Here is a 26498-nt window from a genome sequence, read left to right on the forward strand (position 1 = left end):
TTTCTTTCAGATGGAGTAAAGTGATTTTTTTTTTTCTTTGAAATGTTTTCACCCCTGCCTACGGGGTCTGAATAACAGCCACACCCAGTTTATTTCAGGTTGCTGCTGTTTGGCAGCGCTTCGAGAAGGCACAGAGGCACCAGAGCTGGTGATAAACACAGGAAAATGCAAGGTCAGAAAAGTCTTTGGCTCTGTCACATTATTCAGCGGCTGTATTTTTTGGGATACATGAAAGGATCTTGTTCTCTGAGGTACTTCTGCGTGGACAGAAGATGAGCTTGTGGCATGTCTATTTCTACTGTTCTTTAGAAGCTGGAGCTTTAAAAATCTGTTTGTTTTCTGTGTTTGTCTCCATAATATCTTTTCCTCTCTACCCACCCATGCATTTGATAGGCAGTATCGTCATATACATCCATAGATCTAGAAGCTGTCCATTACTTTTCTAATATTTAAAATCTTTCATGGTCTGTGCCGTAATCAAACCAAGCTGTGTAAATTTTTCTTTTTTTTTTCCCCCCCCTTATATGATACTCTAATTTCTCAGGAAAAGAAACAAGAAAAATTCTTAGCCAGGTATTTAGCAAAGAAAATTTTATTTAACTTCCCCTAACAGTGACTTGTCCCAGAAGCAGTCCAGTAGATTTTTTTTTTTCACTCTTGATGCTATTGTTCAGGTACCTTTTATTAGTGAGAAACCCGCTGGTCTTTCTCTCTTTTTTCTTTTTTTGGGCATTGGAATGTTTGAATGTAATCTTTATACATGTATATATTTTTATATTATATATATGTGTATATACATTAGATATTTACATATTTTTAAAATATGGGGTTTTTAATCAGTCAGGAAGGTAAAGCAAAGAAATATATTGGCTATTCATGGGGTAGGCCGAAGTCCCTGGAATAACTGTTTTAACTCAAGGAAGAGCTTGTTTCCCACATGCTATATTGGTCAGGAGACTGAAGTTGCTGACAGTACCCTAAGCTTTTACATGGTCTTTTCTTTCTTCTGGGCTCGGGCCCTGGAACAGCTTGAAGATAAGAACAGAGATGGTAAGCTTGGAGTTGATGGTTAGCCAGTGTAAGGACTTAAAGGCCAGGTCTGAAGAGTTCACGATAGACTATGTGTTGACATGACTTTCTGCAGTATTCTGTACAAGCTGAAGCTTCTTATGTGTTAAAAAGAGTTATGCCTGAAAACAGCAGCCTGTTATACTGCTGGAAGACAGAACAGGGCTTTACTGGTTGGGGCTGTCTGGAATTCAAAGGACAACTGATATCTGCTGGGCTTGCGCAGTTGATTGTGGATCAGATTTATGAGGGAGACTTAAGAGTTAGGTAGGCATTTGGCAGGATTTAAGAACCTAAGGAAGGCAGGCACCAAACCTCTAAGTTAGTCATCTCTAAACACCTAAACATCTATGTAAATCCAGTCTTCTGTGTGTTAGTTTGCCTGACGTCTAGCAGAGAGAATTATTCTACTCTACCTCCCAAGGAGTTCTGTGAGGATGAAGACTGAGACAGACAGTGCAGTGATAGATGCCAGTAACTAACTGGGATTGATAAGTGAGAGATACTAAGTCTGCCTGCCAACTTTTATAACCATAAAGTCTACCTAGTGGGTGAATTTATTCATTAATTGGTTTAATAGAGGGACTTTTAAATGGCCTTATCAGTCTATGGTACAGTTGCATAATAAAAACTGGCAACACCAATGAAAAATAGTTGCTAACTGGTCAATTATGTCATGCAGGCTTCTTTCATATTTCCCTAGCTATATAATCCTTCTGAGGATTGTCACGGAGGCTCACACAATCAAATTAAACAGGTGTTAAACTCAACGAAATTTATTCTTCAATCAAAATCATTCAGAACTCCTGACAACATTAGTAAACCAAAGGTTCAATGATGTAAGGGGAAATTTAATACTACACAACAGACTTAAGAATTCTTAAGCTTTAGAAATGGTAACCCAAAATGCACATATCACTCACCGAAAAGATGAGAGCTCTCGACCTGCAGGAGTTACCTTCGGTGGCATCCCGACCCACGGGGAGAGTCCCCGACTGCACACCCACTGCTCCGAGGAGGACCGACTCCATTTGGCCCCGCCCCCCCCAGCGGGCCTCTGTTTATACCCTAGTCGAATCTGATCTGAGGACAAATAAGGTGATGTTAGTCCTCGCTGGCCGAGGGCCAACACTTCCTTATTCCCTGACCGAAGTGTGTACCTGGCGGTCATAACCCAACCCCACCGTGTGGGTGGGGCGGCCTGACCCCCAGACCGCAGCTTCTAGGGTTTTTGTCTCTTTTCACTGTCTGAGAAGTTTCATTCTCTGTCAGGGTGGGTGTACCTGCCACAACGATCCTTGGAAGAGCCTAAGAACAGAGAAAAATGGCATCAAGTTCAAACTCTGACAGAGGTGTAACAAACAATCCAAGCTGCAGGACTGTCACTGAACACCCTCAGCCACCAACCTTGAACTTGTAAACTAGTCCCTGCTGACCTGGGGGTCTTGGAGATAGCTGTTGAATCATGTGCAGTGAGCACAGCTGTGGCTACATAGGAAGGCTCAGAATTGTTTAGGTCAGACTCAAAATATTCACTTAATAGATGTGGCAGGCAGTGCCAGTTCCAGAGTGCAGTGTAGTAGCCTTTCTGCAGATGACTCCGCTTCAGAAATGTGCATTTTTTTCCACATAAGTAAAAAATCTGGAGAAATTTTTGTAGATTTATATTTTTATATGTTTATAAATATTAGAAGTGTAAATATAATATATAAACATACATTATATATTAAATTAGTATATAAAATTTTACTGTGACAAATGTGTTTGACTTCATGTAGGAAGAAGTGTAGCCTGGATTATATATACACGCACACATATACTTATTTATATATATAAATATATATGCACAAAACTAAAACTGTACTATAGCAGATGGTTTTTATTTCATCTAGTAGCCTGGATTATTTTAACTAGAGTTTTTTTGACAAAGAGGGACAACAGGAATGAGAACCAATTTTAAATCCCATTTAAATCCCTTTCTTTGACTTCTAAAAGAGCTGTTTTCCATCATGTCAGTAAATTCAGATTAAGATAACTCCTTAAGGCAGATGACTTAAGTGTACCTGATTAACTAGCTGTCTGGTAGGAGAGGGGACTGAAGCCCTTAATTTAGAAATTAAACTCATCCCTGATCTAAAGCTGAAATTTAGATTCTGTTGAGAGCTCTATTTTGAGTCTTGCTTGGTGAAAAAGACCCACCAGTTAAAGCATGCTGTGTATGACTATTTTATTCAACCATATTTTCTAGTCCCTTTTTTCTCACATAGCTGGTCATGTGTTTGTGAAGTGTTGACAATGTAACTGCAGCTTGACTGTACAGTGCCATGAAATACTTGACTACGGTGCAATAAGAAAAATTATACTGTTTCATGATTTCTTGAATGACTTGCATGGGAGAAAGTTGCATTATTTCCTGCTTTCACAGAGTTTTTCACAAAAGTTTTCACAGTATTTCTGTTTCACTGTTTTCTGCAACTTCTTGAAGCCTAGAAAGAAAGAATTGTTCTATTCTTGACTTACCAGAGATCAAGTCAGCCATTTGTTCTCACTTGAAAATGTAGTCTGTGTAGGTGGACCAAAAACTGAGGCATTACTGTTCAGAAATCCAGTTTGTATTCACTTAATTCATTAATTTTATGCAGAAATAATGAAAGATTCCTTCCCCTCCATACCCATCTCCCAGAACGCTAAACAGTCACGTTTTAAATATATTAACGTGTTGTTACAGCAACAAGACTTCAGTCACTCCTGTCTCTTTATGCAGTGGTTCCTTTTTTGTGTGGACATGCACATGGTTGCAGAATTAAATAGTCATTAGTCAGGTTGTTGATTATTTATGAAAAGACTGCTCTGAACAAACTATTACTAAAGCTATTTCTATGCTTCCTACTCCCAGCTTGCTTTGGGATGCTGTCCTAGAAAATGATGTGCTGTATTACCATATTTCTTACAAATTCAACATTACCAGATACGGACCACACTCTGCAAAAATATGTAAATGAGACTGACCTTGACTGCAGTAAAGTTTGGAGTCTGAACTGACAACCAACTTCTCTTCTAGTTTTCTGTGTCTCTAAGTCTGATTTGATGCATCTGTTATCAGGGCCTGTGAAGTATTGATGTTTGTACTGAGTTTGGTAATCAGTGCTAAATCTCTAATGAACTAAATATTTATTGGGCTCAGATCTGTTCGGTAGGTGGATTGGACTGTAGTTCTGTGCCTTTACTAGCTGGTCTTCTTGGGGTCTCCTAGCAGATAGCCAAACCACAAGGCAAAATTTTCTAGTGGCTGGTGCTGTAACTGGTGGCCTTCAGCGTAAGGGCACACCAGTACATGTTTTTCAATATTTTGTTCCTCTAGAGCTCCTTTCAGTTGCCTTCTCTTTCTTCTTGCTGTTACTTTCTCCCTGAAGGATTGCACATCACTAGACAGCATGAGAATACAATCTGAAGTCATAAGAGACCACAGTTATGGAACAGTAGGAGTCTTAATCTGGTTTTTACAGAAAGTGTTTTTTTTTTTTTTTTCTTCTACTCTTGTCTTGTGAGTTTTTTGGTTTTGTTTTGGGGGTTGGGGTTTTTGGTTTTTTTGGTGGTTTCTTTTTTTACAAAAAAACTTTCTTAAGCATCATGATGTAAACACAGAAGCTTATTATTTAGTTGCAACAGTGTGCCAGATGATCAAGAAGCAAGATCTAGTCTGTGCTTTGGAAAGCTTCGTTCTCTGTGTTCCTTTACAGGGGTATCCAGCAGAGATACTCCACTGGGATGTGGTAGCTTTTTGTATGTGTTTTCCAAGTATACGTGGCAAATTTCTTGATCCGTGCTTTAATGCCTCCAGCGACAACAGATATTCCTCCCCCTCCCCATAGTGAATATGAGATTTCATTATTAAAAGAAGGTGTTTGGCAAGGAGGGGTGAGCAGGAACGGCTCTGTTACCATTTGAGGCTGCATTCAGGTTTTGCTTCCTCTTACCACCATGGCTGAGTTCGTCATGCATTACATGCCAACTGTATGGGGCAGCCAACTTCTACTGGCCTGCTGGACGCCAGCTTGAAAGAAGTTTGATTTTAATTCACTTTTGCTCTGCAGGAGAAGACAAAGAGGAGAAATATTTCCCAGTGAGGTGTTACTGCAGTATAGTTGTTGTGCTGCAAAAGAGGAATTACCACAGTGATACCAGTAAGCCTCTGTTGAAAGTCCTAGGGAACAAGTGTAAGCCTTGGAGCTGAAAGGTTAATATTTTCCCCTTTATCATCCCTTATTGACCCACATTGAATATATATACACTTCTTTTTTGTCTGGATTGAGTTCTATCAATATATTTGGCGAGCTTTTAGTCTGAATTGTGTCAGATTTTACATCTTCACCATAAAACTTGCTAGGATTTTGGCTGCCAGATGTATGCAAATGCATCCTTAAATTTATCCCTCTTCATTGTTCATCTGCTAGTTTCATCTGCTTGCTGCCATAAGCAACAGATGTACAATAAACTGGACAGGACAAGCAAAGGACACTCAAACTAATAGCAAACAGAGTTAGTTCAGGTGTGTTTGATCACTGCTTCTCAAATACTTCATGAGTCTATCTGCAAATGTCAGATAAACCAAAGTTTGGAAGAAGAAAATTGTTTTCGCTGCTATTTTGCTTTAAATGAAAAAGTAGTGGCAACTGACAGTAAAGAAGCAGTCTAATAGCCTTAAAAATCTTGGGGTTTCATTCATATCACCATGTCAGACTTTCATGTTAAGGTCTCAGAAAAGACTGCACAGCACAAGTCCTGTTTTGTCATGTGGAGCCGTTATTCAGGTGCCATTCTGCGGGACTATTTAATCTGTTTCCTTTGAAACAGTGTGGAGTTTGTGTGGGGGCTTTCAGAGGAAGTGATCCAGATGATCCCTGGAAATGGGGTTGTTTAATCTTTCTTTCCCCCCTCCTCCCTGATGGCTGCACTAGAAATAAGTATGACTAGGCTCTGCTCTTTTGGTGTCCTTTATGTACCTTATAAAAGGTATCTTCTAATGAGTTAGACTGTATGGAGGGCTAACATAAAATCTTCACTTTGTTTCAGAGAATTTAGAGACCTTGGTGGAGTCATGTCCACAATTAATTGAATATCAAAGACTTAGACTTCACAAACTCTTCTTTGAACTCTCCATGTGATTTCTTTGGGGGCAAAAAGCATATTTTGCTTGAACATCTGCCTAAACCTAGTCTAATAAGCATTAAAGTCATTTGTTGCAGTTCTGGAGGTCTTGGGAAGTTCACAAATAATATGACTTAGATATAAGCAGTTCCTGCAAGTGCTAATGAAGGGAGAAAAAACCCCAAACAAACCAAACAAAAAACCCCAATAACAACAAGAAAAAACAAACAAACAATACCCCAAAAAACTGTAATCATGGTTGGATGGTAGCGTAACTACCAGTGTGGGGAAGGTAGGGAGACAGCTAATATTGGGAAGGAGGGAGGCAAGATAACGTGGACCTCCCAGCAGCTTCGGGATGTGAATTTCCCACACTTGGAAGGTCAATGTCATGGTGACAAAACAATACTAATAAATATGGTGTTAAGATTGGATATGCTATGTAAGTTACCCTAGAGGTTTTGGGGAGCGTGTGGTTTTTAATTTCACTTTTTTTCCCCATGTGTGTAACTTGTAAATTAGTTTTCCTCTTTGTGGGAATATATTTGTTATGTGTGAGATTATTTTCTTTCTTGTTAGTCAATTGACAACTCTCCCATCTGGGCCTGAAGCTTCGGATAAAGATGGTCTGCATAGTCCTATTCTATTGCTGTCTTGAGGGTGATATATAGGTATTATAGGCTCTTTTTATAGCTCACTTTGTGTTCTCGTTTGCCCCAGTTAGTTGTTGCTACAACAAAGTTGTGCTCTCGGCGTATTGCAAGGGTTGGGAGAAAAATGCAGGCTAAAACTCTGAGTGTACTCAGAATATTCATCATTCTTTCTAAAATTAACTTAGCAAACTGATCTATCTGTCATGCTCTGAGGAACCAAAATATCTGGCTCTGTGAGTTGCAATATCATCAGACTGGAAAAGGGGCATAATAGATGCTTGGTTCATGAAAGATCTTGTGAGTCTCGCCTGGGTAGCTGCAGTTGTGGCCGTTAAGGGATATATTTTAAGTGATGAGTAACCAATGTTGGTGAGAGAAAGCTTGTAATTAGTGATGAAAATGGCAGGAATTGATGATTGGAGATGAGATTTTTGCATGTATAATGTCAGACAAAAGTCTGACCTAAGGATATTTCCTGCTTGCTCTCTTATTTTGTCAGTGTATTACGTGGTGGGTTTGGTTGTTTTTTTTTTTTTTCCCCTTCTGCTTGCTATATGCATGTTCTATCAGGTAGCGGATGTATAGCCTACTGCAAGTGCTGACACTGTCAAATTAGCCATCACTGTTTATAGGTTTTTTTCCCGAAGAGCTAACAGGCAGCAGCTGACAATGAAATTTTCAGTGGCAGAAATATACCGAGTATCAATATAAGGAAATGATGGAATATCTTTACTTTTGTGCTGTTTTTCAGACTGCTCTGCAATGACTACAGCAAGATATAGGCCTACCTGGGACTTGGTACTTGACCCATTAGTGTCCTGCAAGCTCTGCCTTGGTGAATATCCTGTGGAGCAGATGACAACAATAGCACAATGCCAATGCATCTTCTGTACCCTGGTGAGTTTGCTTTTTTATTAGGCATAAAAAACAATGCACAATTGTTTTGATGCACAATTTGAGTGGGTTTCACCCTGAAGTATTGATGCTGCAGTGGAAATAAATACTGTTGCTGCGTACTTGACACAAATGCTAGCAAGTAAACTTCTGTTTTCCTGTTTAAAAATAAAAAAAGGTTTTTACTCAGCACTTCAGTATACTGCTGTTTACAATTACCTTCTTAGCAAAGTTATTCACGCTTTCCCTTTTATCTGTCAGTGGCTTGGATCTGGGTTTTTTTTTTGTTTGGTTGGGTTTTTTTGTTGGTTTTTGGGTTGTTTTTTTTTTTTAATTTTAGACTGGACTAGAATAGACTATTTCAGTTGGAAGGGACCTACAACAAGCATCTAGTCCAACAGCCTGACCACTTCAGGGCTGACCAAAGGTTAAAGCGTGTTGTTAAGGGCATTGTCCAAATGCTTCTTAAACACTGACAGGCTTGGGGCATCGCCCACCTCTCTAGGAAGCCTGTTCCAGTGTTTGACCACCCTCTCGGTAAAGAAATGCTTCCTGATGTCCAATCTAAACTTCCTCTGATGCAGCTTTGAACCATTCCCACACGTCCTGTCACTGGATACCAGGGAGAAGAGTTCAGCACCTCCCTCTCCACTTCCCCTCCTCAGGAAGCTGTAGAGAGTGACGAGGTCGCCCCTCAGCCTCCCTCTCTCCAAAACAGACAAACCCAAAGTCCTTAGCTGCTCCTCATAGGACATGCATTCCAGCCCTTTCACTAGCTTTGTTGCCCTCCTCTGGATGCATTCAAGGACCTTAACATCCTTAAATTGTGGGGCCCAGAATTGCACGCAGTACTCAAGGTGAGGCCGCACCGATGCTAAATACAGTGGGATAATCACCTCTTTTTGACCGGCTGGTTATGTTGTGTTTGCCCCTCAGGATGCGGTTTGCCCTCTTGGCTGCCAGGGCACACTGCTGACTCCTATTGAGCCTGCTGTCAGCCGGCACCCCCAGATCCTTTTCTGCAGGGCTGCTTTCCAGCCACTCCTCTCCCAATTTATACTTGTCCCTGGTGTTACTCCATCCCAGGTACAGAATCCAGCATTTCAACTTGTTAAATTTCATCCTGTTAATCATTGCCCCATGCTCCAATCTATCTAGATCCCTCTGCAAGGCCTCTTGGCCCTCAAGAGAGTCAACAGCATCTCCCAGTTTGGTATCATCAGCAAACTTGTTAATAGTGCGTTCAACTCCTGCATCCAAATCGTTGACAAATATATTGAACAGAACTGGCCCTAGAATTGAGCCCTGAGGAACACCGCTGGTGACCGGTCGCCAGCCAGATGTAGCCCCATTCACTACAACCCTTTGAGTCCTGCCGTTCAGCCAGTTCTTCACCCAGCGCACTGTGAACCGGCTCATCCCACAGTTGGACAACTTGTCCAGAAGGATGATGTGAGGAACAGTATCAAAAGCCTTACTAAAATCCAGAAAAACTATGTCCACCGCCTTCCCTTCATCCACTAGGCAGGTGACCTTATCATAGAAGGATATCAAATTAGTTAAACAGGACTTTCCCTTTGTGAACCCATGTTGACTGTGCCTGATGATTGTGTTATTCTTTAAATGCCTTTCAATACTACCCAGTATAGCCATGCACACACTTGTAACTAGAAAAATATTTAATATAGATTCTAATTTCACTGTATCATAATTGCAATCACATAACTGGTTTTCATTACCATATTGTACAAATGCATGCCTGGAATAACAAGAATTTTGTCAGTTAAGTACAAAACACTGGTGAACAGAAGTGTAGTATGTAGCAAAGACCATCATCACAGTAAATGGGTATTGCTAGTTTATGAGCAGAGAAAGAAAAGTAGTAGTTTTCCATCCCTAATGATGATTTGGAATGAAAATGTTAGATCCTTTAATTTTGCAATGGGTGCAGGTACACCAAAAACCTTGTAACGATGGTTCAGCAGTGGAAAAGTTATAGTAACATCAGTAAGAATATAATTTCTGGGATACACGATGCTCAAAGACTTTAACACCATGTCATAAACTCTTGAGAAATTATAGGTTCAGACATGGGATCGGGTGATTTTTTTTAATTTGAAAGTCTTTTTGAAAAAAGTTAGGTTTTTGTTGTTTTTTTAATGTTGAAAAGCAAGGATTTTTTTAAAGTAGTCTTTTCTATCTTTTATTTTTCTTCATGGAAATATTACCATTTTTTAAATAATAGAGTTTTTTCTGATGGTTATTGACAAGATATAGGGGGTTGCCAGTAGAACAGACAGCTCCTTTTTGTCACTTACAGAAAACAGCCAAAAAGAAGGAACGCAAACAGCTCAGTTTCTAATATGTGTAATATTCTAAAAACTCCAAGTTGTCGCAACCAACTTTAATGTTGATGTTCCTTGGGAAAAGAGAAAGTGAGCGCACAGGCAGGTAAACAGATACAGTCTGTTGCAAACACTGTGCCTGTCCAATTAAAAAATAAGTATTGCTTCGTTACACACTTTGAAAGGAGTGTTTGCTCAAGCATGCAAAAGTATATAAAATAATAGGCTTCATGAAAAACTGTTCTCTACTGTTCTAGTATTTACAGCTGAGTTTTCTGTGTCTCTCCCTGTTGCCTGGATGTGGATAATATTTTAATTTCATTTTTTCAGTAACATTTAAGTGACAGCAGAAAGGCTGCGTTGCCAGGTACGCCTCTTCCTCTCCACCTTGTTCCTTCTGACGTTTGCTGCCATCACTGGTCTTCCATTTCTTCTTGGTGGAATACGGTTACTGACTTGTACTGCTGTTTCGAAAGATATAACCTGTTATAGATATTAAAGATGTAACCTTTGCCAATAACCTGTTCTTAGGACCTGGCATGAGTAAACTTATTGTGGTGACATTGGATTCTTGTGTCGAACAAGAATAATCAGTCCATTTTTACCACTTGTATTTGATTGTCTTGAATAGTTCATTCAGCTTTGTCCCGTGTAAGCAAATCAGTGTTACCTTGTCTGCCATTCGTATGAGCTTCACTACAGTGACATTTGAGTGCCCTGAAAAAAACTATTTACCTGAAAGTTCTCCCATGAATTAATAGGAAATAACATTACCCTTGCTTTCATTGATGGCGGTGGGGGAAGAAATAAGAATCAATCCCAATAATTGCAAGAGGCAATAGCTATAAACCTGTTACAGCCCAGGAATTCAGCATGACTGAAACCCAAGGCCTCCATCTCTACCTTGTGGGCAGCCTGCAGGTTAATAAATTGCCTAAGAAAATACTCCCATAATGAGTCAGGCAAGACTGTTTAGCCCATTGGCAATGGTTAAGGAAGACTGTGACAACTATGCACAGATTCCTCCACTGGTGTTCCTCCAGTGATGATTTCCAGAAACCTGGTGTTTCTGGAAATCATCATTGCAGTCCTCAATATGAACTGTGTTTTGTAAACAGCCAAATTAAGGTTGTTGAAAACCAACAGGGGAAAAAAAATCCTTTTGACTCAAGACTTTGGAGTCTACCTACAGTAGATCCAGTACATTATACTAGGATAAGTGGATGGGGAAATATTTGACCATCTGTTTTGTTCTTGATGGACCGATATATAATTTTGTTCTGGCTTCTTGCTTTTATATAAATGATCTGAGGTAACTGATGGCCCCTGCAGTGATATGAGCAAAAAAGAAAAAGGGATGTCCGTTACAAGTGTAAAAACTATTTTTGCTGCAGCTCTTGCTCCTAGCTGTAGCCCTTCTGTCTAAATCGCAGCAAGCTGAGACGGCATGAGTATGTATTACAAAGAGATCTTTCAAATGCAATGCTACTGGTATGTAGGCAGAATTTAGATCAACGTGCAGATTTCTCAATCCTATAATATTTCTGTCTGCAAGTCTTCACTCTTTATAACCATAGAAGTGCTGTGGTAAAGATCTCATGAAGGATTGTCTCTTCCCAACACTTATACAATAACACAACGTTGCTATTCAGAAAGATAGAATGGAGACACTGTTTCGTTTTGCTCTCTGGCAGAGCTGTGCATGGATTGAATAGAGCAGACTGCCACTCCTCTGCAGATGAGGCATAGACGCTACAATTTCCCATCGTATTATTTTGCCAGTTGTGGCTATTAGTACAATACTCCATTATGGTTTTTATCGTTATGATCGTTAATGCGCGCACAATGCTGTGAGCGCTCTCAAGTTTTGTATATCTCATGCATTAGGAATGTATCTGTTGTTGGATTGCTCGAGGTACCAGAAGAACAGAAGTCTAGAGAGTAGAAAGGAAAACAAGCTATCTGCTTTTGGCTTTTTGTTTGTTTGTTTTTTCTGAGTATTGTCAAGGGGCAAACTCTATCTCTTTTCTTCTGGAATCATGTCAGCAACAGGACCAATCTTAAGTGTGCTCTTCAAATTTTGGACCCAAACGCTTAAACGTCTTTTTATTAAATCACTTTTTCCTACTTAAATAGCAGACAGTACACAGCTAGTAACCTTAAATTTCAAGATAGTCACTTAGCAGTTGCTTGCCCCAGCAGAAGTAATTGATTTTTGCATGTTTTCTTCAGAAAGCTTTCCTTATGATGCTTATCTCCTTATGGAAGGAAAGGGACAGTAAAGCAAACAGAGCATCACTTTTTTCTTTTTGTTTAATTTGTTTTGTATTAGTTACTGCACCAAAATTTTTCAGTTATTACTTAGCCTTTGCTTTTTTGGGGGGTGAGGGGAGATAGGGAGGAGAAATTTTAGTCCAATTCCTGCCTGAAATTCTGGCCATTTTATAATGTATGATGAAATTCTCATGTGTTTTAAAGGACAGGATGTTCCCTTAATTTGTTACCAATTGTATATGTACTAAAGTTACAACAGGTCGTCTTCCAGTTGATATTCTTGCATGGAAGTCAACCACTTGCTTAAATCAGTTCCAATTTAGGATTACATGTATATGTGTTTACACATATATTATATGATTTTTATATATATATATATAAAATATACACATAGAAGTGTCAAATAATGTGTTGCAAGTACAGTGATGCCACTATTACTCAAGACAGGCTAAACTCTTCTTGACTTCACATTAGATTGTTCAGTTCCCTTCACAATGTTATGCAGTGCTGATCATTCTGGTACTGGAGGATTCATTGCTTACGTTTCTCAAATTTAAAAAGAATCAGTCAAGTAGGTAGTCCAGGCAAACAAATATCTAGAGGAAATATGAAGCCTGAGAGAGAATTTGTCTTTGTTGGAAAAATTTGTTTTGATTACTCATCTGCAATCCACCCTGTTACCGGCAGAAGGAAAGACTGCTATTCAGATATGTGAGAGAGAGGTCCTACAATCAGAAAGAAAATAACAAAACTAATGTTAAGACCTACCTTCTGCTGCTTGTTTATGATTTCTTGTTGGCAAGCTGTGGACATATAGATTAACTTTGTGGTGTTTGAAACTAACACTGCTATACCAATTTTATATCTGTTTAGTAGATACTTGTACTCTGATTCTTACCCCTAGGCTCTACCTTAGGCCCTTGAGACAGGTGGTTAATCTTCCCTGGACCTTTAGGTGTCCTGAGTTTGGTAGAACTGTGATGTAAGTCTATATCTAAGTGTATTCTATCTCAAGTAGCATGACAGTGGGATAGTGATAGACTGTCCTGCTATCGCTAGCCCTCTTTAGCCAGGATTACTGCATTTGCCTAATCATGACTGTTCATACATGTCTACTTAATTCTAGTCATTCCCCTAATTGAGCTTCTTTGTAGGCTGAAGACCTGAAAGGAAGACCCATTATCCTGCCTGTAACTGGCAGCAGGCATCTCTTTTTCTTCTTGTCATGCTTGACTGAAAGCACATAGAGCTTTGCTGGCCTCTGATTTGAATGACAGGAAAAAGCACGATTTACTTGGTGTTATCCCTCACTCCAAATGAGGCAGAGGCAGCATCAGCTTCTCCTTCCTCCGGGGCAAGGCAGACACCAAGAGCAGCATGGATGGGAGGAGGTGGGCTTGGCTGCCTTCCCTATCCGGCATGGTTTGTCCCTACTTGCCAAGGGAATCCGCCTTAGCAGGGCAGCACCGGGCTGAGGCCAGGCTGTCCCCTACCTCTACCAAGAGGAGATGCCCTGCTTGCTTTGAAACAGGAGGGAGTGGGGAAACCTAATGGCTTGTGAGGTTTTAAGAGCTCTGGGTACTTCTTAGCAGCTGTAATGTTTTCCTGTTTCCCACCAGCTGCTGGCAAAGCTTAGAGCTTGCTGCTTATGCTCACTTCCCCCAAACCTTAGCAGAGAACTGATACTAATCTTGACACGTGATGTGTCAGTAGATGCTTCATGGTTAGAGGTCACTATGTGTTTGCATAGCAATTCACATGGCTGTCTGGGTTCTGACTTGTCTTGTAGGTACTGTGATGACAAAACTCCCTGCTTAAATAATAAACTCGCCTTTTTACAGAGTATTTAATGTACAGTTGGGAGCTGCAGAACCCTGAGTGAAAACTAAACTTGATCCAGCTTTGCCTTCTCCTGTGTGATGTTACTAAATGAGATTAACATTATCTATCTTCATCTGGGTGTTGGGAAAACGAGTTCATTTTTGTTTGCATAATGTTTTGCATGTGAAAGTGAAAGGTCCTTTGTTTGCTGCAGGTGTATTGTCCTCCCACTCAGAAATATTCATTCTGTTATGAAATAGAATAAACTTTTCTCAAACAACCATATTAGGGAAGGCTGAATTTTTTTGTTGTTTTTGCCTCCTGAATATTTGAGTTTCATCCTGCATATGTTGGCATTTGAAAACAAATTTCTTTTTGTAAAGTTTACTCTGTGTGTTTCTACCAATTGCAGCCCTGAATAAGTGAGAACAAGCAGCTTATGCGAGCTATGGGAGGGGTAAAAATCCAACATGAAAAAAAACATTTACATGTACATCCACTTGAAGTATCTGTTCTAAGAAGAGGATATGCACAAACCGCAAGATATTATCCTTGTCTCATTTGGCTGTTTTCTGCTGACTATCTACTGATGTGAAAGATTTCTCTGAAGAAAAATTGTTCATTTTCTATATATTTTACAGTACACACTCATATAAATGTGTATATAAACTCCCTCAAAAAAAAAAAACAAAACAACAACCCACCATTTCAAAGGATAGGCAGCTGTAAGTCTTCAGTACCTTCCCTTTCGCTATTAAGACATTCAACTGGAAACAGGCACTTGCTTTTCAGGTTCATTTAGTTCCTGTTGCTTGGTCCTGCTTGTGATTTCCGCAGCCATTGATTGCTGTGTCTCAAAGGATATTTACCATATTCTAATATTTCCCAAGCTGGGAAGTCAGCAGGGCTCCTCCTTCTGCATCCCTGATGATACATACATTTCTTCTTGCCTCACCTTCATCATTTGTTGACTGATGGTCTGGTGCTGACACTTCCCTGTGCTCAAACTGGCACAGTTACTCCGATGCAGAGGGTTTGGAGGCTGCACTCAAGCAGAGGGGTGCTGCACCTCATCCTTAATGGGAATATCTTGTCTGTGAGTTGTTTGCATCAGTTAAGAAGTGTGTACCAGGGCCTGCTGTGATATTTGGGTGTACTGAAAGTACAAAGTATTTGGACAGTGGTAGAGCCAAAGCAGCAAAGTCTGCACTGCTGTCCACAGGATAAATCAACAGTTGTCTTTGCACTAACCACAGTGGCATTTGCAATGGGTGAGTCCCTGCTCCTGGCAGGCTGCTGGCCATTTCCCATCCTGAGATTCTGCCAGCTGATGGGAGCCCAAGGACTTTTGCACAAAACCAATTTTACAGCTCAGGAAAGGATGCTCACATGGTTTGTCCTGAGACATGGAAGCACAGGGATCGCGTTTATCGACACTGTTTAGCCATCATCCACAGGCAAGATGATGTGACTGGATTTAGGCTGATAATATAGGCTGTAGCAGGGCTGCAGAACAGCTGGTGCAGTCTTTAAAAACTGGCAGCATGGGGGGAGGAACAGGCATTTACCCTTGGCAATTTTGAACAAAAAAGTATCTTTAAAAAGAGGCCAAGTGTTGGGCAGGTAGAGGCAGGAAGCCTGTCAAACAGAGCTTTTTCAAATTACTCACCACTTTGGGGAAAACGTTTATCACCTGTGACATTATCCATCTCTGGTCCTGGCCGAGGTCCCTTTCTCGGTGTGTACCTTCTTGTTCACAGCATAGGAGGCCAAATTTGGGCACTAGATATTTTCCTGTTGCAGAGCTCTGGAGAGCCTTGCAGGTACTTTTCTTAGAGTCAAGGTTTGGTATGCTTGTGTAGCATGAGTTTTGTCTCTGCAACAAAACAAAGGATGTGAAGAGCAAACATGTAAGACTATTCTCTGTTACTGCTTTCATATTTGTAGATTTGAAGTACTGCATGTCAAGATAAGCGACTGGTTCCTCCTGTGATTTATTCTTAAGGATGATGAATCAGCTGCAGGGTTGATAAAAATTGGAATTTTGATAGTGAAGATTTCTTTGAGAGTAGATTATTGTCTCTGAGAAGATGTCTATAGAAGTGGAAATGATCTATTAAAGTTCAAAGTAGTATCACAAACATTAAACGTCTGTCTAATATACATCTGTCTGAGATCTAGGTGGTTTCTGAGGTTGAATATAGCTTGTGTTCTTGGATTTGGTCAGTGTAGCTGACAGTATTTCTAATAAAGAAAAAAGATCACTCCCATGGTCATGGGTGTGCCTCAAACAGATCTCTGTGATTAAGTGTGCGTAGATATTTTCAAGTAAGTCACTTGTCAATCAAGTAGGATTACGGTGATACTAAAAAGCCAGATTGTAGATCTGCTGTAGAGAATTGTGCACACTGGAGCAGCAATGCAAGAGTGTTTCAAAGTTGAGCCTGTGATTAAATAAGAATAGATTCGAGGCAGGATTATAACTACTAGTTTACACAAAAAGGCCATGTAGTAAGTTTGAAAGAAGCTTAAAAGCTCTCCAAGGAACCTACCATTTTTTTTTCTTTTCTCTCACATGTTTTCTTGCATGCTTTAAGTGCACCATGGAAATTTGGCAGAAAGTAGTTTTCTTTTTCTATGAAGCACTAAGATTAAAAGTGCAGTTGTGTTATTACCAGATGAGCATTCTTGTTGCTTTTAGAAGCATCCACCAAAGTATTAAAAAAAGGTAGCGTATTATGGTTACATATAGCTACAGGAGTCCATGCTTTTCAGGAATAAGGAAGACTCAGGCTCAAACCTTACTCTGTCATTCTTGCCTCCTCTTCAGAGAATACCCCAGCTGTAGGCTGCTTATTTTAGGGGAGTTTTTCCTCTTGGGATTGTTCAGCTTTGTCTAAATGGAAAGCCTTTCTAGAAAGAGACGTTTTCTTCAGGGAAAAGCTCTCTAGTCCAGAGTGAATTTGCTGTTTGGTCAAAAGGGAGAGGAGCTATTATTCCAAGAGTATTAGCCTCCACCTGAGACATGGACACCCAAATTCATCTCTCTGATTTATTTGTGGTGAGAGACATTCACTCACCCTCATGCACACTCTCTCCCCCTGCCCTGGTGAGTATTGCACACTGCATCACTATGTACTATTCTAATCTGAAGCTAAAAATGAGCATTACATCACACTACCTGAAAGACTTACAGACAATGTGTCTACCAGTATAAATACCTATTCACCAGACTGACTGCAGAATTAACTTAGTGGAATTAGCACAGAGCAGTGGAATAACCTTGGTATTACACTGTCTTATGGCAAGAAAAGATATCGCCTTCTCAGTATTCATTTTTAAGTAATGTAAAGAAAAATACCTGGTATGGAGAACATAAAAATATTACAAAATACTATCAAAAGTAGTTATTGCAGTAGTTTTGTTCGTCTGTGTAGCCTCATCACGTGAATTTTGAGCTTTGGCTTAGTATCCTTTTAGCACAAAAACTACCCATAAACCAAACTGCAGATTTGTAGCTACAAACCACTGCTAAATAAGTGCTTCTCACTCAATATCCTTTCATATTCTTCATATTCTTTCCTAGAATGTAAGGCCAAAAGGGAACTTTATATTCATCTAGCCTGATGTAATTTGGAATGTGGATCATAAAATACCAACCAGCGTTTCCTGACTCTTCATGTGGTTGAATGCAAGTTTATATAAATATATGTGTGTGTATATATGTATGTATATTTTTAGAAGTTTATCTAATCCTGGTTTGCAGATGATATAGAATTTGCGAGACTTCAGCAATTTAGTCTACGTGTTAAAAATCATCTTACTTGGAAACATTTTCTTGTTCAGTTTGAGCTTTCTTCCCAGTATTATTTTTCCATTTCCCCTCTTTGCATTGAAACTTAGGCCCACTAATTTTAGAATCAGTTTTTTTGGTTAAAAAAAAAAAAAATCTAAAAAATCTCCCCTGTTGAACAAGCATTTCAGCACTTCCTTGTGTTCCTGAAGTGCGGTGCAAAACTCTTAGTGATTGACTGCCCAAGGTGAAGGGTTATTTACTTGGTTAATATTTGTGCACAATAGCAACTGCCTTCGTCTGCCTTTACTAAATGCATTGTAAAAAATTCATTCCCTTTCTTTTTTAGAACTTGGTAAATGCTAGATTTTTTTCCTTTTACTTCTTCTTTTTCCCTTTTCAATTTTATCAGTAGGTGTTTGGGTTTTTTAAAATGTTTTACCAATACCAGCATGTGATGATTTTGCATGTAGGGTGCATTTTGTTTTGGGATAGCTGTGGCCTAGTGCCAGCACTAAAATACATTTAAAGTTTTAAGAAATAAATCAAATGATACAGTGGTGATATACTTGGCTCTGCAATCCTGTCATGCTTTTTTGGCCTTTCCAAATCCATTGACTTATTTATAAAATTTCCCATATGACTTGGCACTTGAATCTGCAGCATTAGTGTAGTCAGAAGTCTGCATTTTGACAAAATCCACCTAGCAGCTCTTAAGAAAATAATACAGGATAATCTTTTTACCTGCCTAACTCTCAAATAAAAGGACATCTTGACAAGCCATTCCTTGTCTCCTGCGATAGTAGCAATAACATGTTCTTAAAAGTAAATTTGTTGTAACTTTTCAAAAAGGTATGCTCTTCTATTCTAAAAAATGAAGATGTTCACCAAAAATATCTTCAAGTGTTTTCAATTATGTGCATTTGTATTGTAAAATTACCTTAGGCACCAAGTGAACACATTTTTTCTGTCAAAGTGGATGGTAGATAAACGTTGTCCCACATGGAAACAATGAAAGTCAGATTCCTTCTTATGAATTATGATGGTTTTTATTTGGTTTTACGTGTCAGAAATAAGTCAAAGTACCATCTTCAGAAATAGGCATAATTGTTGCTCGAATTCTCCTAACAGAAAATGAAAAGCCGGACATTTTAATTCTTTATATTGAGATTTTGCCATGGCCTGCGCAGGTTTGTTAGAGTTAAATGCAGCAGAGTAAAATTATGTGTTATGGTTTGGAAATTAGACAAAAAAATAACCATTTTGATTCTTATAGGGTATTTTGATCTTTATAACATTAGACAAAATGATGTGCAGCTCTAAAGCAACAGCACATCAGTGGTCACTGAATATACCTTTCTGTGTGGCGCAGTCCTTGATGTACAAAGGTTAGAAGTACAACTCATCTTGCGGAGCTTTAAATATTAGGCTGTGCTTGGCAACTTCAGAAAGGAAGTCGTTCCTTTATTAGCCATCTATCTCTGAGGCTGAGGCAAAAAAAAAAATGTTCCTAATTTATATAAACATCTGATAGTAAAACCGCTGCTGAGTTGGGCTCTTAGTTGATCCTTGTGAGAGAATGGATCTGGGCCAAAAGTCCTCAAAGTGGATGTGCTCCTGCCCTTTGTCTTGGGGACAGCAAATGACAGTAGGATTCTTGGATTACCAGGTGAAAGAAAAAGTCATCGAGACACCAGAAGGGACAACAGTGATGTGCAGAAAAAGGAGAGAACAGGGATGCGCAAGGAGTGTGCATACACAGGGAAAAATACAGGTGTAATGCTCAGGGGAGCTAACCAGTCTCTTCTGACTGATCTTAGCAGCAACTGGGGCATGTGATGCATCTTGACCTGCAGTTTATATAACCTTATATAAAGTTTTAAATATAGTTTATATATATGTGGTTTATATATATAGTTTATATAGTCTATATGTAGTTTATATATAACACATATGTTGTGCAGTGCTTTGCTTTCCTTTGTCTACGGGAAATTACAAAAGTTATATGGCAGTTTTCATGGGGTTCCCTGTCTAACATTCATATATGGTAGTATATTACAATCTCCTTTTAATTTAAAAATATATGAAGTTGTAAAATGAATGTTAAGGTATAGATCTGTATAGTTAAGGAACTCAAATAACCTTAGCAGTGTCCTAGGGTGCCATCATATAATAATTGTTCTTTTCCTTCCCTGAGTCGTTTGGTATGCTGAGAGTATGCATGCTGGACAGAAATCTAAGCCACTACAATTACCTGTTCACTTGTTGCAACTGCAACGTAGAACAGAGTAACTTGCCTAACAATTGTTATAAACCGACATGTTTTAGTTCTGGGTTGGGAAAGGAGTAGGAGTACACATGCGGTTTGTTACTGTAGCTGGACTAATGACTAAAAACTTACACACTTGGTCCTCTTTTCTTGCTGGCTAGGCAGGTCTTCATTATTCAGGGTGAAGATTGTCAAAGTACAGAAATGAAGAACAAAACTGAATGCAAAGGAAATGTTTCCTCTTATGATCTACTTAATTCAGTAAGGAGTTATTTTTTGTGAAATACCAAGTCTTACCCTGGCTTCATCATGTCAGACTATACACATAAGCAGAAATGTACAGAATAACCACCATCAGTTTTTGATAAGTTTAGAGTATCTCCAAGTGTGACCTACTTAAATAATATTTAGTTATTTAATCACTGAAATACAATGAAGTTTTTTTTAAAGAAAGAAACAAGTGGAATTTAGCAAAAGTTGCTTCGAATAAAAGTAACTTTCCATTGACACATGTCCATTAAAGGAAGAATAGAAATGCTTCTCGGTATATTGGTTTTATAAGGGTCAACGTACAACAAGAAGGATATCTTGTGACCTTATTCCAACCTCAGACCTTAGGTACCTAATTTCAGCTCCTGTTTTCTCTGAGAAAAATTATATAATACAGTTCATTTTGAAAGTTGTTTGGAGTGACTTACACTCCCACATTTTTCGTTTATCCTATACAGTACTTCATTGCCTTAATGGAAAGGCTGTGAAGATATTTTCTTCCAACGTGGGATCAACTACACACTGCATAGAAAATGAGCAACAATTTATGTGTCATCTTTTTGTAGTTGTTTTGTAATTAATTTTTCATGGTATATAACTGAGTACCTAATCCTGCTGTGTTGTTCTGCTTGCATGCTGGTGCATTTCTAGTACTGTAGCCAGTTTAAAATTTTCTGACACAAGTGGCAGATCTTGTGCCCACCCTCAAGAAAAGCCACAGGTACCCTGTGCTTCGAATTCTCTTGCAATCACTTTGGGTTATTCCTTCTCCACCCAAGAAATCTCTGGAGTGAGGAAGTCTTGAGTGGACAGGGTGTTTTATCCTCTGCCTAATTTACAGTGATATTTCATGGCCTCAAGACAGCATCTGTGTTCCCAGAAGGTGTCGCATAAGAAGTGCACTTTGGCTTTGGTTTTGAGGAGGTAGGGGCCAGTGCCACATCAGGGGAATGGAAGGCCTTGGACACTGTTCGTGGCAGGAATGAACTGTGTCATTCCTTGGAAGATGTGAGGAAAGGGAAACAAATCGAATAGACTTTGGCGATGATCCCAAACAGGTTGAGGAGGAGAATTAACCACATTAATGATTAATGATGGCAAAGCTCATTCAGCTTGAAAACTACTTTCTATAAGTGCTAAGTGCTGGCATTAAAAATGTATGCATTTTCATTTTAATCCACACTTGGCAAATGGAGGGAAAAGGGAAGAGCCAACAGTGTCATTATAGCAACACTAATACCTCACTACAGCTGAAATCACAGTTTGCCAAGGCACGCAACCTAGGATCTGGTTCTTGCAGAGCTCAGCCTGCTGTGGTTGCTGCTAGTGGTTCTCTTGAACTGCTCCACCACCCGCCCTGGAGAGCTCTAAGTGAAGGCTTGGAAACCTTCTGCAAGTCAAACATCAACTAAGTGAACAGTTGTCTTCATTAAATCCCTACTGATAAAGAGGAAGACATAGACCATAATCTGTCACACATGGATTTTTTTACACATGTAAAACTTTTAAAGATATCAATTTTCCAGTCTCTGTTTTTCTTTTCCAAAAAATAGACCTGTTGTCTCTGTTGAGTAGCAGACACAGGGGAGGGGACTCTGACAGAAATGATTTGTTGTGCTATCAAGGTGGTGGCATGTTGCCACCAGAAAAGCTGTGTACCAGAGCAGCAGAAATTGTGTGGGCAGGAAGTGAAAGTTTTGCTGCAATCAAACTGCGAGAGGTAAAATCTAGAATGAAATGTTAATATAGGCGATAGGGTCTTTGAAAGGAGCTGAATAGACATGTCAAGAGGCAGAACAGAAAGAGAAGAGACTAAATGAGTAGACTCGAAGCCTGGACCTTAGCAGCTGTAAGCCATGTGCAAAGGGTTAGGCTGGAAATGTGCTCGTTGATGGGCCTGTTTGATGGCATGGCTGGAAGGAAGAAGTGGCTTTGTGCTCTGACCTGCAGTTAGGCACGCTAGACTCGGCAAGGTGGATGCAGCCCTTTGCCTTCCCAGGCTGGTGGTGAGTCAGCAGCTGCATACCTTTTGCAAGTTCTGTCTGGAAAAAGTAGTTGAAGTCCCTGTTTTGCCAGCTTGCTGCAGAGTGTGTAATCCTTCTTGCCTCCCACCCAGCTGTATGCTGAGCTTGTTTTGTACCTTCATTTCACTCTGCTGTTGGTCTAGCCTCACTCTTTATTCACATACCTGGTAACAGAGAGTTAGGGGCCTACTTTCTGTAATTGTCTCCAGTTTGCCACTGCCAGCTGAGCTCACAAGCAAGGTGAGAACACCACAGGGTGACCCATCCACTGGAAAGCAGACCCTCATTTGCTCTTTCTGTGTAGCGTCGGGCTGGTAGAAGTTGTGTGGTATCTGCAGAGACAAGGATGTCTCTCTCTCTCCATCGCTCGCCTTGCCTCCCCAGCAGACACCTCTGCAGTAGCTGTCACCTTGGTGTGGGAAGTACGGAGGTGGAGGGGGGTGCTTGCTCTTCAAGAATAACAAGATTTGGTCTTAATTTGCCTTTAGTCTAAAATATCCACCTTTCTTCTCTGTTTTGTTGCTGGTCGTGCTGTGCACTACTGTGTTAGATGCTACGTTTTCAGTTATGACTTGGGTAAAATGCTGTGGTTGCTAGGGGAGAAAAGTATTAGTATTACCAATATTTATTATTTGGTCCCCATGGAAACTGTGGTTCTTCTAGGAGTCTTAATTCTCACATTTTTCCTTCCTATGGAAAAGATATATCTTTAACCATGAAGTTCAGATAGTTATTTTCTAGAAATAGAAGGCAAGATACACCACTCCCTTTTGCTCTCTGGTATGCTTGACAGATGTCTGTCTACGGATAGTTACTGCTTACTAAGCTGTGTTGTGGTTTCCAGTCACATAAAGATGTTTGGAGTGTGGTTAATCTAATTTTATCTTGGTGGTGTCTTATTATTTTTTTCCCCTCCTAGCTCCCTGTTTGATTTGTCCTTTTCCCCATTATTGTTAGTTTTTAATTTGCTGCATGTTTTAAATTGAGGAAGAGTTATTTGATAGGGAAATGAACTTGCTGCTTTCTGTTTAAAGGTGTAATGGTGGCAAAAGCTGTGAGCATGGCCCATGGCTGTAAAAGGGACATAGTAGTATCTGTTTTTTCAAAGAAGTTTGAATTCTTCAGATTTTCAGAGGAAAGCTGTTAAAATACTGAGTGGTTTATTCTTGGTGGGATAGTTAACTCAGTCTTTGGCTCTCTTACAGTGCCTAAAACAGTATGTGGAACTTTTGATCAAAGAAGGTCTAGAAACAGCAATCAGCTGCCCTGATGCTGCCTGCCCAAAGCGAGGTCATCTGCAAGAAAATGAGGTACGCTTTTACTGCAAAAAAGTTTTTTTTCTTTTCTTTCCAGGATGTTTAAACGTGTCTTGGTCTGTATGTTACAGCTGCTATTGTTGCCAACATACGTTTCTAATAATTCTCTAAAGGTCAAATATTTTGTCTCCATTTGTTGAAAATGCCTTAGATTTTTGCTGTTCCTAATTGGAAATTTGTCTTTTCCTTTTCCTTCCTTCAACAGATTGAGTGCATGGTTGCATCAGAAATCATGCAAAGGTATAAGAAGCTACAGTTTGAAAGAGGTAACACATGTGACACTACCCATTGCAAGGCTGTGGGAACAGTATCACTCCAGAGTGATCCCATAAATCAGAATCTGGCTCTGCACATGTTCATGCAGTAACATTGTTCATTAATTGTTTGGTTATCACCAAAAAAACCCCACCAAAACCAAAAACTGAAAAACATTGTTTCTGTTCTTGCTTGTGTGATTCCCAGAATTGCAACATTCTGGGAATAAACTAAGGAAAAAAAATTGCTATGTATTATATTGCTCTATAACTCAGGGAGGGAGTGACTTGCATTTCGAGCTTTGCTGTTTGAGTTGACTACCAGTACTCTAGGGGCAGGGTAGGTAGACTGACCCCTTTTATGGAGCCACCATTATCTCCTGTGATGGCACCTGGTGCGGAATTACTAGGCAGTTCTGTGTGTAATAACATGAACCTTGTTAATTTTTATGAGGGTATAAGCTGGCTGAGTGCCTATGGGAATGTGGAACCGTGTGGCCATAGAGAACTTACAGTAAGGTTTTGCTGAGGGCAGGACCCAGCCTAGAAACCACTGAAGTCATTGGTAGGTTTTTATTGGCTTCAGTGGGCTTTGAAACATGAAGTGACTTACCAGTAAGCAGCTTCCAAGAAAGGGATGAAACTGTGTAACAGTCTTATGCTATTATTAATCATGTGGTTACATTAGGGCAGAGGCCAACTTGAAATAGTGTCATGCTGGGCAAGGCATTGTAAAAACACTTTCTGATGGGTTATACCTGCATTGTATATGCTCTATTTAACTTCAAGTACAACTGAAGAAAAATGCAACATCTCATCCTCAAAACAAGTTTAGTTCAGTGAGTGAAAGTGGGCAATTAATTCAAACTCCGGAAACTCACTTTAGTTTGGTGCCTGTTTGCACAGCAGGCCAGATTTATGTCTAAGCAGGTAGCATAAATTAAAAGGCTTCTTTTGAAAACGTGTGTCTTCAAATGCCCTGCCAGTCAACCTCAGTTGGAATACGTTGTAATGGAAGGCCGGTCTTGTAACCACCTTTGAATTTTGTTCTTTCATGTCCCTTCGCAGAAGTGCTTTTGGATCCGTGTCGGACCTGGTGTCCATCCTCTACTTGCCAGGCAGTTTGCCAGCTCCAGGAATCAAGCCCACAGGACCCCCAGCTGGTCCAGTGCAAAGCCTGTGACATTGAGTTCTGCTCTGCTTGCAAATCTAATTGGCATCCAGGTCAAGGCTGTCAAGAGAACATGCCAATCTCTTTTCTTCCAGGAGAAACAAGGTAAAGTATTGCAAAAGATCAAGTATTTAGAAACAAAACACTCAATCTTTGAACAAACCAGAGTATGAATACTAAAGAGCCATTTTCCTGATAATTTGTTTTAAAGCTCTTTCCTTCACTTAGTCATTCCTGTTCTTTTAATGCTGTATTCCAAAACTGGATAGCTCTTGGCAGCCTCACTCCTTGCCACCATTCCCGGCAAAGCACAAAGGAGCTGCCTGAGCATCTATCAGCAGCCCTTTTGCCCTAAGTGGGAAAAACACAATATCCAGGCAGCTCATGAGCTTCCCTTCAGAGAAGATCTTGTTGCTGCTGCTATTCTGGACAGCGTGAGGGTTGGTAACATCATGCCAGACAGTGATTTTTAGGATACTGTGACAATCATCCTAACTGCTGCACATTTGGCCAATGATCTTAAGTTCTGTTTCAAGCTGTTTCCAGTGGCGTACTGCAGCCAGTGAATAAGAAAGGCCATTGTGCATGCGTTCCACTTAACGTTTGGGCTTTTTCAAAGGTTGTATAGCAGTTCAGGGTATTATTAAAGCCCTGGCCAGCCTTGGACTTAGCTATGCATAACTTGTATTCTTTCAAGCTTTGCTGTAACAGATGACTAGCTAGGATGCTGTCATGATGAGTTCCTGGTCAAATATAGTAACTTTTGCACATGCTTTTTGTGTGTGCTTGACCAGAACTGAAGCTCGCTAAACTTCATGGCAAGGTAAAAACTTTATATATTTTCCTTAGTGTTTTGATTGCTTTTAGTTTTTATTTCATGCTTCATTTTTTACTCCATTGAGGTTTGTTTTTTCATTATTTTGGAGCATAATGTGCCAGTAGCAGCTTGTGCTACCATGCATTTGGAGTTTCATATACAGTTTATGGATTCAAAGCACTTTTCTGTAATACAGTTGCCCCTAGTGTGACTAACGAGTGTGTGTCTATCCTGCCGTTGGGCAAATCAATCAATCAAGGGTCAGTCCTGTTGTCCAGCAAACTATTGATTCCCCATCAGTCCTTCTTGTATCTCTCACTGGCAGTGGCTGCAGCAAGTGTCATTTGTTACAGTACTTTTTAGTTGTTAGTGCGCATAAAA

The 26498-nt window shown here is 39.8% G+C and overlaps 1 protein-coding gene across 1 annotated transcript in view; it reads left to right on the plus strand.

Annotated features, from left to right (window-relative positions):
- The window catches only part of RNF144A (ring finger protein 144A), a 72238-nt gene that overhangs the window by 31352 nt on the left and 14388 nt on the right, over positions 1 to 26498 (plus strand). The window contains exons 3-6 of the mRNA XM_050893533.1: positions 7621 to 7766; positions 23765 to 23869; positions 24081 to 24141; positions 25198 to 25405. Of these exons, the coding sequence (XP_050749490.1) occupies positions 7632 to 7766; positions 23765 to 23869; positions 24081 to 24141; positions 25198 to 25405 (509 nt within the window). The 5' untranslated portion in view covers positions 7621 to 7631. The remainder of the gene's footprint in view (positions 1 to 7620; positions 7767 to 23764; positions 23870 to 24080; positions 24142 to 25197; positions 25406 to 26498) is intronic.

Source organism: Gymnogyps californianus, chromosome 3, assembly GCF_018139145.2.
Source record: "Gymnogyps californianus isolate 813 chromosome 3, ASM1813914v2, whole genome shotgun sequence".
In the NCBI taxonomy this organism is placed as follows: Eukaryota; Metazoa; Chordata; class Aves; order Accipitriformes; family Cathartidae; genus Gymnogyps; species Gymnogyps californianus.